At 42.3% G+C, this 15,843-nt stretch overlaps 1 protein-coding gene across 1 annotated transcript in view; it reads left to right on the forward strand.

Moving 5' to 3' along the window:
• The first annotated feature begins 4,503 nt into the window (after nt 1–4,503).
• The window catches only part of LOC119423062 (ras and Rab interactor 2), a 22,115-nt gene continuing 10,775 nt past the window's right edge, over nt 4,504–15,843 (forward strand). The window contains exons 1-4 of the mRNA XM_037690471.1: nt 4,504–4,519; nt 4,612–4,684; nt 6,303–6,394; nt 13,768–15,108. Of these exons, the coding sequence (XP_037546399.1) occupies nt 4,504–4,519; nt 4,612–4,684; nt 6,303–6,394; nt 13,768–15,108 (1,522 nt within the window). The remainder of the gene's footprint in view (nt 4,520–4,611; nt 4,685–6,302; nt 6,395–13,767; nt 15,109–15,843) is intronic.

The raw sequence follows: 15,843 nt of genomic DNA on the forward strand, positions 1-15,843 counted from the left end.
TCTTGTTATTCGTGTGTTTTTCTGCCACATCCACCCTTTTGTTTGATGTTTTCATTAAATACTTTTTTCACTCTTAACCTGAGTGGTTTGAGCCCTCCCTGCATTTTTGGGTTCAAAACAATACCAGATCCTTACACAAATACTATAGTACTGTGACCTCCATATACTTGAAATCATACCTGATATTCTCGTCACTGTTTCCAATCCGTCTGAGGATCCGGCGTCTCTTCTCCGGTGGTTTATTGTAGTCCAGACACAAAGTAGGATGCAGGTTTTCCTCCGTTTGTCAACAAAGTGAAATGAGCACACGTAGTGTTTTGGGTGGTCTCTTCAAGTTCACATTTTTCAGACACATTCTTCTTAATTCCTCATCTGTAGTCTGTAGGTAGGTGATGGAAACTATACAGCTTTTCACAGGATCACTATTTTTTTTTGGTTGTTTTGGGTCCGTGTTCCAAACACTGTTGTTGTAGCCACTGGTTTAGTTTGATCTGGTTGTTCATGCAGCCGGGAACACAACCGGTACCTGAACTCAGCACGGCTATTTTAGTAAACTTTATGGTTCTTCAATAAATGTGAACAATACAAAAACAGTTATCTGCTAAACTGAATGTAAATTATTTTCAAATAAACCGCGATCCGTACTCTGCCACCATGGTTAACCAGCGTTTACTGCTACTTCCTGTCTGACAGGAAGTTGTACCAGAATCATTTAGACAGTGGAGCCCCCAGGAATAAGGTGGATAGTTTTTTGTTTTTGGTGTGACTTCGTGTTCGTAGTACTCTGTACTCTTAAATGGATTTCTTACGCTCTCAATGCAGGAGGCAAATCAGCAGAAAGGAGCTGCTGCAGCTGATTAGTTTGCTCAGCTGGTAAACCCATGCACTCTTACCCCTGAATCCTCATTTGAGGCATTTAATCATCTTTCCAGTGGATCTTCCAATGAGAGGTGCAGCGTGAAAGCTACGACCACCACTGGTTTAAAAGCAGAAGAGTTTCCATCTTTAATATGTCCCTGCCTGATCGCTGAGCTCGACAAGTACATTTGTTTTATTTTTTCTCTGGCATCTGCAAATTTGAATTCCAACATTTGAGGTAAACGAAATTCACACCAAGGCGCTCACAGTCACATAACGTGACTTTCAACTCGAAGGTAGAAGAAGTTGGGGGGGGGGGGATTTTAAAGTTTTTACGTCTGCACCATAAAAACCTCTTTGTTTTGTTCCGTTGGTAAAACCACAGCTGTGATTATCTCTGGTAGTTTTCTCCAAATCCATCTGGGGGGAGCAGAGGAGCTGCGCAACATGCGGCAGTTTACAGGCAGCTGTGGATTTTCCCAGTTTAAATTACAGCACACATGGGGAGGGAGGAGGTGGCCCAGTTTGAGCTTCAGCTGTAGGTCAGCTCCTCTCCTGTTCGCCTCTCCTCCTGCTGTATCGAGGAGAAACGGTCATTTAAAGTGATGAACTTTATCTTAAACATAAAGAAACCTGAAAAATACAAAGGACTAAACATAAACCAGAACCAGAACCACGATTGATCGTGCTGGAACGAGTTGACTGGGCAAAACTCAGTCAGGTTTTTGTTTTAAACAGTAAATATTTACTGATAAATAAGTAAAACGACTGAAAACAGCAGGAAGCTCCACCGGCCAAACTAAAACCAGACCGACCGCTCTTTAAGTCACAGTGTAAGTTAATTAAAACCTGACCACTAAAGTTCATGCTCAATAATCCAGGTGCAATCCAACAATGTTCAGTCAGGTCATCTGGACGGTTTATATTTTTGCTGAGGCGTTTCGTCCTTCATCCAAAGGACTTCTTCAATCGGAGGAGCCACCAAATAAACTGAGTTCCATAAGCAGCACACTCCCGTAGTGGAAAATAAATGAGAATGAAGGCTCCTCAGATTGAAGAAGTCCTTTGGATGGAGGACGAAACGTCTCAGCAAAAAAATAAACCGTCCAGATGATCTGACTGAGCATTGTTGGATTTTATACCTGGATTATTGAGCATGAACGTTGGTGTTTTGAACCACTTTAGCATGACTGTCTGAGGAGTTGACGGGGGAGAGGGCGGGCCCCGGAGGCCATCTTATCACCAGCACACTTTTTTTTCCTCTATGGGAATGTACTGCTTGTGGGATGAAGGACGAAACATCTCGGCAAAAAACAGATGACCTGATTGAAAAGATATTAAGATTATTTCAGTTGTTGATTAGACACGCACCACATAACCTCGAGGTTAAAGACCAGTTTCATGGGTTTAAAACAAAAATATTAAAACTAAATACAATAACGATGGGATTACATCACCTGCGCTGCCCAAAGATATATGTTACATATTGTCTGACAATCATGACGTTAAAAGCATAATCATACAATAAAGCTAAATAAATTGTTTAGGTGATTTAATTTGAATGCCATGATTTAAACACAAACGCAGCAGAACATGTTTTCAACTCTTCAGATCAGCTTTTTTTTATTCAAAACGTTTTTATTTATGATGGTAATAAACATTAAGGTTCAACCTTTTATTTATTTAAGCATTAAGAATACATTTAATTTAAATACTTGTACAAGTGTGTCAACAGAGTGCTTTATTTGTTTATAGCGTATTTATAATTCCAATTTTTTATTTTATTTAAGCAGGAAAATCCCATTGAGATTAAAAACCTCTTTTTCAAGCGAGACCTGGCCAAGATGAGCGGCAGCAAAACACAGTTACCACATCACTGTCGAGACAACAAATTAAAACATCTAACTGAGAAACCTTAAAACCAACAAAAATTAAGCAAATAAAAATTAAGAACAGCAGGTACAAATTACACAGTCGGTCTCAAGTCCTTTCAATCTCGAGTTAAATGGTGTTGGTTAAATTAACTCGGTCAGTTTCCAGTCTTTCTGCAGTGTAGCAGGTGCAGAATGGACCAAGTCGTTATACTCGGTTCAATTCAGGCAAATGAACAGCAAGAAGCATCGAATAGTCCTGCGAGCTGATGGAGTAATATCCAGCACGTCTCTGTACAATCAGGGAAGAAGTCCACATTTTGCTTTGAATATACCGATGGCTGAGCCTTCTGGTGGCCACAGCAGGCCACTCTAACTTGGAGTATAACTCAGTGACGTGACACCATCATGAACCTCAGCGAGGCATGATGAGCGTGTCAGCCATTGAGCAGATGCATTCAAACACAAAAGATCTCAATGATACAACTCGGGTAAGAAAGTAGCAGCAGCTAGACGCTTTTTCACAATGAAAGAAAAACGTGTTCCGAAAATAACCAAATTTTAGTCTCAGCCTCTTTACCAGTTTCTCCGTGTTACGGTAAGGCAGACATCAATCATGAACCTTTGGCTTTGAAAGTGGGATATCTCTGGGCAGATTGAGGGATAAGTTCATGTCCTGGGTCAAATGGTCTGCTGGTTGCTCCACTGACTACACACGTTAAATGGTAAATAGACTGTATTTATATAGCACCTTTCTATCTTATCAAGATACTCAAAGTGTTTTACAACACAATCTGTGCCTCATTTACCCATTCATACAGCATTCTTTATTTATACAAAGAATAATCAGAGCTTTATCACATTCACACGCTGATGGGGCACACATGGGAGGCAATGAGGGGTTCAGTGTCTTCGCCAGGGACACTTCCGCATAAGAATGCTGGTGGAATCAAACCCCCAACTCTTGCAATGGAGGATGACTGCTCTAACCACTCTGCCGCAGCCGCCCCTACATTATTAAATGTACTCACCCAGGGATGGCTGCTTCCCCCAAAATCCATGCAGACAATAAACAGAATAAAGTCCAAAGGTTTTCCAAGTTCTGCTTCTCTCAGTAACTCTCACTATGGCAAGACAGCAAGGTGCACGGGTTCCAGAAATGATGATGCACAAGTCCTAGCAAAGAAAATGTCTGGTTGATACCATAGCTCCAAAAAAGGTGGTACCCAGAAGTTGTCACTTTTCTATAAATCTTGTTGCTGCGATTACAAATACAGGCCAAGGGTAAGTCGCAGTAAATCCGCAGGTTACGAAACATTAGCTTTAGCAGGAAGGCAGGCCTCAGAGATCATCCAGAAGGCCAAAGTCTTTTGGACTGAGTCTCTTGGTCATTTCTTAAGAACGTATCCAAAAACTTATAAGACATAAAAGACGTTTTGGATTTAAAATCCATCAAAATCCATTGAAGAATTTGTTAAAACAGCCTTTCAATCAGGACACAAAAGACACCCAGCAATAGACGTGCTGCCATCTTGGAAAGAGGAACTGGGATCACACGGTACACAGCACAACGTCATTCTGCCTGTTTTACATTTTCTCAGCTTTTGAGCTCTTTTTAAAGGAAAACTGAGAGCCCAACAAGCTGATAGATAATAACTAGCTGGTTTTTAGCCTCTGCAGTGAGTAAGTCGTATATATTTCAGCTGCTAACGTGCTAACTGTTATAGCTTGTTGCAACCGTTTGTTTCTTAACGGCGTTATTTTGAAAAGAGAGATGGATGTTGCTCCCGGTAAAACAATGTGTTTTGTTGTTAACAATGTGACGTTTTACTATCTTGGTATACTCTTAAACTGGTTCTTTTTTACATATATTTGTCTGCAGCTTTTTCTCTGGAGGGATCTGGGATCAGCTTTGCAGATCTGTTCCACCTTGTGGCTTTCTACTGCGTCAGCAGGTAAATAATCTGTACCTCCTGCAGAACTGGTGCTGTCTGTTGCATTTTTAACATTTTAAATCAACGGTTAGCCACAAACAAACATCCCCCATCCTGCCACTTGCCCCTAACAAACGAGAAACAAAAAGAAAAGACACATTTGTAAAATTAAGGTGAATAATATAAAGGATAAAAGACTTCCATACACTTTTTTTTCTTCTTTTGGCTGCTCCCTTCTTCAGGGGGTCGCCACAGCGAACTAAGTCGCACAAAGACTTGGCGATTATTTTTACACCGCATGCCCTTTGTGACAACCACAGACCATTGAGCTACCACAGCCCTCGGTGTGGAGCAGAGAGCTGCTATCTAGGATGCCCGGGGGAGTAGATGGTGGGGGTTAAGGGCCTTGCTCAAGGGCCCAGAGTGGGACGAATGAGGGTATCTCTGCAAACAAATGCGCAAGGCGTATCTTGAGGGCCACATCTGATTGGACGATTAAAAGACATTGGAAGCGTCTCCAGTTCAACATTGTGAGAAAAAAAACAAGGCGTTATTGGCAGATTGTGTTAACCACAGACTTATTATGTCTATGGTGTTAACCGGTTCGACATTAGCGGCGTCTACATACCTTCTCTTTCCACCTCTCTTAACACAGAACTTCCTATTACATTTCAAAATAAGAGCAACATAAATGGGTAGTGGGGAGGGCTAAATGTTTGTTTTTTTAATACCATTACATGCCATTACATTAAAAAACAAAATCTGTTTTGGTTGTTGAATAATATGAAAATAGTTACAATCAATTCATAAAGAAAAATAAAGTAACCAAAATAATAATGATACTTAAACTGGCCTTGGGACAAAGGATGTTTCCTTTAACTTCACATTTTCTTGTTCAACCTTTTAAAGCAGTCACTGCAGATGAGTGATTGTCAGTTTCTGTAAGATTTCTCCAACCGGAGCAGGTATTTCTGCTTACTGGTTAGGTCATTTTGTGGAGATGTTTTGTGAAAGTGTCACTCACTGTGGAGCTCGAGATGATCTAATGTCCGGTACCTTTAACGTAGGACAAAACAGGTTTTCACAGCCTTACCAACCAAAGTCAAAGTCTTTCCAGTTAATAAAATACATCTGGCTTTGGTGCTTCTGAAAGTAATTTTTGTTGTTTGAGCAACCCTATCTGTGACCAAGTGCTCCTAAAATGATCTTTTTCAGTTGGGTAAAATCAGAACCGCAGTTATCTCTGAGAACAGGAAGTGGAGGTTTTAGAGTTTTCAAAGAACGATTAACTTGCAGTAAACTTATCTGCTCCTTAATTTCAGAAGCCCCAAACGCTTGTTGTGGTTCTGGACTAAAAATGCTCGTGAGTGCGTTTGTGTGGGGTTTCACATCTGTCTGTGTAATGGAAACGAGTGTTTTCACTTCTCTGTGTGCCAACCTTCAGGATGTTTTTACCAACCAAACTGTTGGCATCGACAGTTTTTCACCGATGCATCAGGGTCACATGTCCAAAACATCTACCGTTGCTCCACGCCCAACAAGATCTGCACCTCAAAGCCTCACCCGACCGCCGCTTTGATTCACCCCCCTCCTGTTTTTATTTACAACGTGTGTTTTTATCTCTTTGTTTATTCTTTAGAGATGTCCTGCCGTTTATACTCAAACTCCCAGAAGCCATTGCATCGGCCAAGACGCAGAAAGAACTGGAGGAGGTGGCTCAGCTCGGAGCAGGTAGCTCATCGTTTATGTTGTTTCAGTTAAAAAAAACAATACTCTAACAAAACCATAAAAAAGACCATTCAGTAAATAAACAAGATGCAACCATTCATCAAGCTTCAAACAATTATTTAGAGAATAAAAAACTGACTTGGCGTGATTTCCTACACTGTTAAGAGAAAATATATGCTCGTCTTTATCACCTTGCTTTGTGTAAACTGAATATGTTTAATATTATTCTATAAAAATAAAAAACAACGGGACTATTGGTCGCTTTTATACACCTGTCAGAGGTGGATGTATTACGGTTAAGTCTCCGTCCATCTGTAAATGCTCTTTATTCCGGCTATAACTTCTGATCTGCTCAAGACAATTTAATGAAACTTCGTATACAAATGCATCATCACTAGATGGAGAGTCACGTGTTTCAAGGGTCACAAATCAAGGTCAAAGGTTATACGAGGTCTGCTTGTTGGGGCCATTGCTATAGGTAGCTGTGTACGTATTTTCCGGACTATAAGTTGCTCTGAAATATAGGTCACATCAGTCAAAAAATTCCTTATGAAGAGGAAAAAAACAATGTATAAGTTACTTTGGAGTATTAGTTGCATTTATTTAGAAGTGTATTTCACAAAGTGCAAGAACAGACGTTTAATCTGAAATAACAATCGCACACAGAATATACGGTCCCTTGCGAAAGTATTCGCCCCCCCTTGAACTTTTCAACCTTTTGCCTCATTTCAGGCTTCAAACATAAAGATATAAAATTTAAATTTTTTGTGAAGAATCAACAACAAGTGGGACACAATCATGAAGTGGAATGAAATTTATTGGATGTGTCGAACTTTAACAAATAAAAAACTGAAAAGTGGGGTGTGCAATATTATTCGGCCCCTTTACTTTCAGTGCAGCAAACTCAGTCCAGAAGTTCAGTGAGGATCTATGAATGATCCAATGTTGTCCCAAATGACTGATGATGATAAATAGAATCACCTGTGTGTAATCAAGTCTCCGTATAAATGCACCTGCTCTGTGATCATCCTCATTCCTCATCACTTTGTGGTGCATTTTACTTGTGTTAAGTTTTTCTCAGTTGTCTCCAAGTGAATGTTGGGGGGGGGTAGCAGTAGAGGAACAACATACAGAATAGTTGTCAAAAACCCTCTATTGGCTGCAAATGGTAATGTTTACTCTTTGGTTCATGTCAGTATGAATAAACAATTAACGCGTCAGCCAAAAATTGTGCCATGAAAAAATCGTATACAAGTCGCTTCGGACTATATGTCGCAGGACTGGCCAAACTATGAAAAACGGTGTAATTGTCCGGAAAACACGGTAGTTTGTTGATGGCTATAAGTGTAGTGAAACCCTTTAAAAACGACACGTGCACACATTGTATAACATGACATTTCAAGCTTGACAAAAAATAATAAAAGATAAAACATGAAATCCAACAGCGGCTAAAGTATTGTATGTTGTACTGTTGTTGAAACCTGAACCTCAACAAACAGGGTCTCCATGGGCATTAAAAAACATTAACGCTGCATCTCAGTGGCTTTAATTATTTTTTTAATCAGCTTTCAAGACAAAGATAAGATCGCTCAGCTGGACCCCCTCATCAGGAGATTAGCTTAACATACAAAACCATTTTCGCCATTGTTTCTGGGCGCTCAGGGCGCAGTTGTTGGAAGATCAAGGATTGGAAGAAAAACATGAAAACGTCAGGCGCTAAGAGAAAATGGGTAAATGCTAAAGTGGCTGGAGCGCAAATAATTTAGTGCACGGCTGCAACCTGCTGGTCATCAGGATGGTGAAGGCTTTTGTAGAGTTTGTTAAAATAAAATAAAAACAAACACTTGGGCTGAATCTGAATGGACCGAGGCGGTGAAAGGAGATGAAGCACTGATGTGGCTTTGTGCTGGGAAGTGAGGTAGTAACAGAGCCGAAATGGTTGACATGTAAAAAAGTGTTGTGCCAAAAGTGCACGTTTGAAGCGATGCAACCACCAAACAACAACAAACAGATTTATTATCGCAGGAAGATCCAGGACGACACACAGCAACTTTGAATTTAGTTGACTAAATTAGTTAGGAACACTAAACTGAGTGAGTTTAACGCGTTGACGCTCCACGTTAACCCAGATAAGTTCTGCTCCACGCCTCTGTTGGTTCTGTGATGCTCACTTTAACGAGTTATAATTTAAAGGAAACGTTTGTGAACTTCTGTCAAACAAACCCACAAAAAGACACACAACAGGTTATGAATTCAACGTCAGTGGTATTAAAATAAAAAAAAAAAAAGAATTAAATGGGCATTAAAAGGCAATTACCGTATTTTTCCCCATATCAGTCGCACCTTTTTGCATAAATTTGCACGTCCTGCAACTTATACACCAAATCGACTAATATACTTCCCCCCCCCATATTTATAATCCAATTTTTGGCTGAGATTTGACGATTTCATTCATTTTGACATGAAAAATATTAAACACTACCATTTGCAGCCGCTAGAGGGCCATCGAGTATTAAGGCAAGCCAAGTGTCTCATTAATAGATAAAAGTGGCAATTAATGAGACACTTGGCTTGCCATACAAAGCCACCTTCGTCTCACTCCGTAACTCCTGGAGCAAACGTCAAATCAGCTGCATTTCGCTGCGACGCCCAGGTGAAATGCAGCTGATTTGACCAATTAAGGAAAAGTTCAACTGAGACACAACTTTACAATAATGTTGAGCAAACAAATAATTATTTTTAAGTGTTAATCTTGTTAAATTCTTGTTAAAGTCCTCCTGTGCACGCTCCCGCGGCCATCATTTGGCAGCCAATCGACTTTTAGCGCAACACAGACCCACGTTTCCGGGTGGTCAGCGGTGATGCATAATAGATGCGTCTTATACAGCGAAGCGACGTGTACGGTGGAAAGTACGGTAATGTGACTGATAATAAATAAACGTGAAGAGATTCCATTTATTTAACTTTACTTTGCGAATCACATGCCTTATGCTTGTCTTTGCCTGTATTTCTGTGCTGTGTCTGTTAGCAAAATATCTCACAAACAATTTTATTTTAGTGCAACTTGCAGAACGCTGCCAATTTTCAACACAAAAATAATTTTAATTGAAAGCTCCAAAAAGAAGAAGCGTTCAGAACACAAAAGAAGGAGGGGAAGCGAAACAATAATTTTACTGACCAGAATCTCAATTCATGTACTCCTTTTTCTGTTTTGTCGTTTATACTTCCTCCTCTGAGCGAGGGAATCCTTGGAAAAACACTCAGCGCTGACTTCCTGTTTGAACCGTTTTTCTTGTGCCATGTGTAATTTCAGCGCACGTTGCGTCACCATCCTGTGATGCCCTTTTCTTAGTTTTCCAAGTGTTTCATTTGTTTTATGAATTTAAGTGGATTTTTTTGTGTCGTTTAGCTTTTTTCTTCTGGTTCTAGTGAAAGTTCTCCTTATTTTTCAGGTTCGGCTCAATACAAAACAAAGAAATATGACTTTTTTTTTTTCAGAAAAACATGAAATATCAATATAAGGATGTGATTAGTTCTTACTCTGCAGTGTTTTATATTCATTTCTGACTGATTCTACCGTAACATGCAACCAGTTGAATATAGAGACCGTTTTTGAGTTTATTGGTTTTTATTAAGGATTGAGTGTTGAAGTTCACTTTTATTTGCTCAGCGATTTTATTTTTGTCACTATTTTTTAACAGGAAGTGAAGGGTCTTACTTGTCATATCTCGTACATAAAACATTGTGCAAACATAAAAATGAACACTTTTAACTACAGATGCTTCGGTCACATATGAGTAAATATTTTTTTAATAAGACTTACAGCTTTCAAACAATGACTGCTTACAGTAGAACAGAATAGAATAGTCTTCATTGTCATTGCACAGCCTGAAGAGTGAAATTAAAGCTGCCTCAACTGGCTGTTACCCGAGGTTTACTTTCTAGTCTTTGTTTCTGCCTGTTTTATAGGGAGTGACAGATACAGGTGTATGGTTACCATGGTGACCTTAATGAGCCACTGGCAGCAGATTTAACATTTTAATTTATTTAAATCTTGGTTCTCTTCTTTTACGGTTTGCATCAAAGCGTCGGCCATTTTTTCTGCTTAGTTGATTACAAAATAAAAGTCCCAGATTATCACTGAGGAAAACATTTGCACCTTTTCAACAATTCAACTTCCGCGCAGCTTCTTTCACAGCTTCAGTGGCTCAGTTTCCTGGACTGGAAGCTGACAGCTAACGTCCCTTTGAGGCAGAAAAAAAAAAAAGGCTTGTCGAGTTGAAATCTGCACGCCGTCCAAACACACACATACCATCAGACCACGCTCAGAAAACACAGCCGGATGGTTCCAAGTTTGGGTGTGGCTCTGGGTGAGAGCCGCTCTGCCTTTTGTTTTTGTTCACATGAAGTCACTGGAAGTCCTTTAAGTGTGACCCGGCCTCCGTGCGTAAAAAAACGAAACAAACTCTTTTGTTTAAAGACCGACCTGCACAGAGCGCGCTTGTGACTGAAAAAAACCCTTTCAGAAAGTTTCTTACTTTGAAGTTGGAGCTCGTTTTATTTGTCCTTATAGTTTTCAGTGTCTTTAGCTTGTTTTTGGTCCGCTGGGAGGATTCAATTCAATTCAGTTCAGTTTATTTCTATAGCTCCAAGTTACAACAGAAGTCGTCTCAGAGCACTGAACAGAAACATACACATACATTAACAAAGCTAATTAGTGAAGTTATTTATCTAAGGAAGCAGCAGATTGTGCTGAATCTTCACTTCGTCACAGTCGCCCATGTTGAGCAAGCACAAAGGAGACAGTGGAAAGGAAAAACTCCTTTTTAACAGGAAGAAACCTCCAGCAGAATCAGGCTCAGGACGAGCGGCCATCTGCTTCGACCGGCTGGGTTTGAGAGGACAGGAAGCAGAAGAATGACAGGTCCAGGTGAACTTTCTATAGGAGGAAAGACAAAAAACACGTTAGATTGAAATAATTACAAATACAAACAGGTAGAGCAAGAAAAGACAGCAGCAGAGTGAGGAAGTGTGGTCAATTTGTCCTCCAGCAGTCTAAGCCTATAGCATCATAACTAAGGGATAGCTTAGGAAACCCAAGCCGACCCCAACTATAGGATTTATCAAAAAGGACAACTTTAAGCCTAATCTTAAAGGTAGACAAGCCTCACGGACAGAAACTGAAAGTTGGTTCCACAAGAGAGGAGCCTGATAACTGAAAGCGCTTCCTCCCATTTTGAAACTCTAGGAACCACAAGTAAACCCGCAGAGAGTGAAGTGCTCTATTAGGAAAATATGGAATTCCTCTAAAAGTGTTTATATGAGAGGAGACGTGGAGCAAAACAAACTGCAGCGTGCTTTTGCTCTTTTAGGACGTGTCGTGTTGGTGAATACGCTTTCTGTTTGCTCCTTCTAAAACTTTTTATTGACTGTTTTCGTTACAAAGAACGCATTAAACGTCTAAAACTGGATAAATATTAGAAAAAATTTAAGCTCTTCCCAAAAACCCAGTGACAAACATGTTCCAATAAACCTGAAGTGACTTTTGACAGTACAGCTGCTTCTCAAAAAATTAGAATATCAAGAAACAGTTACCAACAAAGTCCATGCTCAATAATCCAGGTATACAATCCAACAGTTTTCAGTCAGGTCATCTGGACAGTTTCTGTTTTTGTGCTGAAATGTTTGACCTGATTGAAAATTGTTGGATTGTATACCTGGATTATTGAGCATGGACTTTGTTGGTTTTGAACCAGTTTGACATGACTGTCAACGAGGAAGAGGGCCGGCACCGGAGGATGGGGTGTGCCAAAGACACCATCTTAGCACCAACAAACTGGTTTGTTCCACTTAGGAGTAAGCTGTTGGGGGAAGAATCAGTTTTGTGTTTCCTTGACTGATGAAGCCTTCTGGATGGAAGGTGAAATGTTTCAGCACAAAAAAAAAAAAGAAACTGTCCAGATGACCTGACTGAAAATTGTTGGCATGAAACAATTACATTTTTTTTTTTTGGTCAGTAAAACTCCTATTACACATAAAGAAAAAAATCTGAGACACTGACTTGTTTTTTCATTTTTTTGTAAGACATAATCATCAAAATTACAAGAAATAAAGACTTGAAATATTTCACTCTGTGTAATGAATCTAGGTAATATGAGTTTAACTTTCTGAAATGATTGACCACAAAAAATGGAACTTATTTCACGATATTCTAACGTTCTGAGATGCTGCTGTATGTTTGGTTCAGGAACCAGACTGTGATGCATGGCAGTGGCAGCATCATAAGCAGGGTTGCTGTTCTTCATCTGAAACTGTGGTTTTATTCCCGTTTGATGGCTTGAAGCTAAAATAAATACATATTTGAAACTTCCAAACCTTCAAATGTTTGCTAGAAAGATGAATATGGAGAGAATTGTACATCCAGAGGTCTTCCCCAGAAAGTTATTAAAGTTTTGGGGCTGTCTTAACCCGAGTCTTGACCCGCAATCTGACAGACCCCCTTTTACAAAGACTAAACATATGTTGCATTAAATGTAGGGAGTTTTGTATCCGCTGGACGTTTAAAGTTCAAGATAAGATTCTCCTGAAGAAGACGAGGGTTTATCTTTGAAGACTTTCCAGTCAAACCTGTTGCACTAAAATAAGCAGAGCAGATTGTTTCTCCGTTGAATCAGGCACCGTGTTTAGTTTGAGGCGTTTGTTGGTTTTCCTGTTGACGGAGGCCACGCTGTCAGCTGCTCACACCCACCCGTGACAAATCCCAGGGGCAGGTCTGAGGCTCCGAGGGTTTCATCAGGCCGCTGAAGCTGCTCCACCGGCTTCAGTGTCCCAGAAATCTGAGAGTTGTTGTTTCTTTTTATAGACGGCGTGAGTCACCTCTGTGCCCACGCCTTTAAGCAGTTTTATTGTCCCGTAAAAACAGAAGAACTTGTTTTCTCGGTGAGTTTTTAGAGCCTGTTCACGGTACAGTTTAACAAAAGGAAGAGGGCAGCTCAACAAAAGGATCAAAATCAACTTAAAGGATCCTGAAACTACTCGGGCAGGAGCTGCAGGGAACTCCAGAGCAGGAAGTGGTGGAACTGGAACTGTTTGCTTGGTGGTGCGTTCAAGGCCCTCCCCCCCTTCCTCCGTCATCTGCATGGTTGCCTCCCTCTGAATGTGTCGGCATTCAGAGAATCGGAGCTGACACTTTTGCTGAGCTTCTTCTGCCGGACAGAGGGCTGACACAGCGGCACATAAAGACGGGCTAAACTTGTAAAAACTTTATGAGATGTCTGAATTCTGGGTGAGATCATTTTACTGAATTCACTTTTTGTTTCTGAGAGAACGGCTCGTCCTGGTTTTGTTGTTCATATTTGACTTTCTGTGTTTTCCAGCCTTCTGGGACTCTGCCCTGTGCAGTCAGCGGCGCTCCGCCCCCTCCCCTCCCTGCCGCCCTCTGAGCCGAACCCTCAGCCCCCAGCGGACTAACAGGAGCGGGGAGGTCGGGGGGTCACAGGAGCGGCACGCCGGCACTCACAGCGACAGCGCGCCTCCCACCTTACGGCTCTACACGCCTCCACCCTCCATTCACCAGGGGGGCAGGTATTCAAGCGGACCCCTGTGTTTTGTGAATCCACTGTTTCTGCAAACCCACCCCTACGGTCGAAGAGACGACCCTCCTCCACAGCTCAAACCAGAGGAAACGGCTGAACTGGACCCGCCAGCCAGGAGCCCGAACGTGGACCAGATCAAACTGAACGGGAAATCCCGTCCCCCTCCTCCTCGCCCCCCTCCCCCTCGCTCTATGCCTCGGCGCCGGCCTGCTCCTCAGCCGCCCGGGCCTCCAGCGGGTACCAGCAGACCCAAGAGCATGCCAGAGACTGTGAGCTCCAGGCAGCAGGTCTCCAGCAGGCGCCCAGCACCTCCTCGGCCATCGATGGGTTCCAAATCCAGCAGCCTGTCCAAAAGTACGTCCTCACCAAATGCACCGCCTCCACGGCCCAAGAAGCCCGATCTCGAAGCCCACCGGTGCCACATCGCCCTGGATGATGAGACCATCGCCAAGGCTCTGTCCCGCGCCAACCTCCCCCGCTGCCAGCCTCCGCCGGCTGCAGACGGTCCAGGGAACAATGCCGAGGGTCCTCAAGAGAGTCGACACCAGCGTCTCAGTGACATGAGCATGTCCACGTCTTCCTCTGACTCGCTGGATAACTCGCGGTCCCCCGGGTTCTCCCTAAACCTGGCCCCGCCGTCGTCCCAACACCTCAGCCATCAGGACACAGTGGAGGACAGCAGCGAGGAAGACGAGGATGGGGAGGAAGAGGACGATGAGGACTACGGCGTTGGCCTGGAGGCGGACCTGGAAACGCGCTTCCGTCCATCGTATAAAGCTCGAAGGCGAAGGGTGGGCGTGAGCCTGAACGGCACGTCCTTCGTCCTGCCCCGGTCTCTGAAGGGACGCTTCAGTAAGGTGAGCGGGATGCTCAGCTCTCTCATGACGCCGGACAAACGGGCCGTGAAACGGATCACTGAGCTGTCCCGGAATAAGAGCACCTACTTCGGCTGCCTGGTTCAGGACTACGTCAGTTTTGTTCAGGAGAACCGGAGCTGCCACACGTCAGGGATGGACTTCCTGCAGACCGTCAGGCAGTTCATGACCCAGATGAAGGCTTACCTGCGCCAGACCTCTGAGCTCGACCCGCCCATCGAGTCCCTGATACCCGAGGACCAGATCGGTGAGTCTGACAGTGTTTCTTGATGTGTCCTGATGAGGCATAGGCTGATAACTGGTTTCAAGGTGCACCACCAGGTGACCAAAAACAATGGAGAGATTTTTTTTTTTGTTGTTTTCTTGTTTTGTTCCTGGGGCTGCGGTATCTTGGTGGTCAGTGTTGTGATCTTGTAATCCTGAGGTTGCAGGTTCAAGACCCAGGTTTTGCCAGTAAGGGCATCCAGCATAAAACATTTGCCAAATCTTTCATACAAGTTTGCTCGATGTGGCAACCCCTGAAGAAGAGAGTCAGACAGGTCTGTGTCCAGCAGAGCTCTGATCTCCTACAAGTCCATTTGCAACTTTTATGCTCGTGAAAAAAAAAGAGGTCGACGTTTGGTCGTACCTTTTTCCAGCAGATAACTCGATCGGTCATAGCTTCCCTGCTAGAGGAGCGTCTCTTTTCAAGACGACTCTTTTCAAAAACAAACATTTGCAACAAGCTACAAGAGTTAGCATGTTAGCAGGTGAAATTTGCACAGCTGCAGGCTGCTACAGAGGCTAACATCTGGCTAAATAAACCCAAAGTTCGGCTTGTCAGGCTCTCGTTTTTTGTTTTGTTTGTTTTTTTCCATTCAACCTTTAAAGATTTAAAGAGCAGAACAGCAGAGACAAAGCAGTAAAAGTACAATTACTTTAAAGTTGTAAATAAACCATGAACAAATGTGAATTAAACAACCTGTTGACTCTGGTGTTTAGC

The sequence above is a fragment of the Nematolebias whitei genome, chromosome 16, assembly GCF_014905685.2.
Source record: "Nematolebias whitei isolate Nwh7 chromosome 16, NemWhi1, whole genome shotgun sequence".
Lineage (NCBI taxonomy): Eukaryota > Metazoa > Chordata > Actinopteri > Cyprinodontiformes > Rivulidae > Nematolebias > Nematolebias whitei.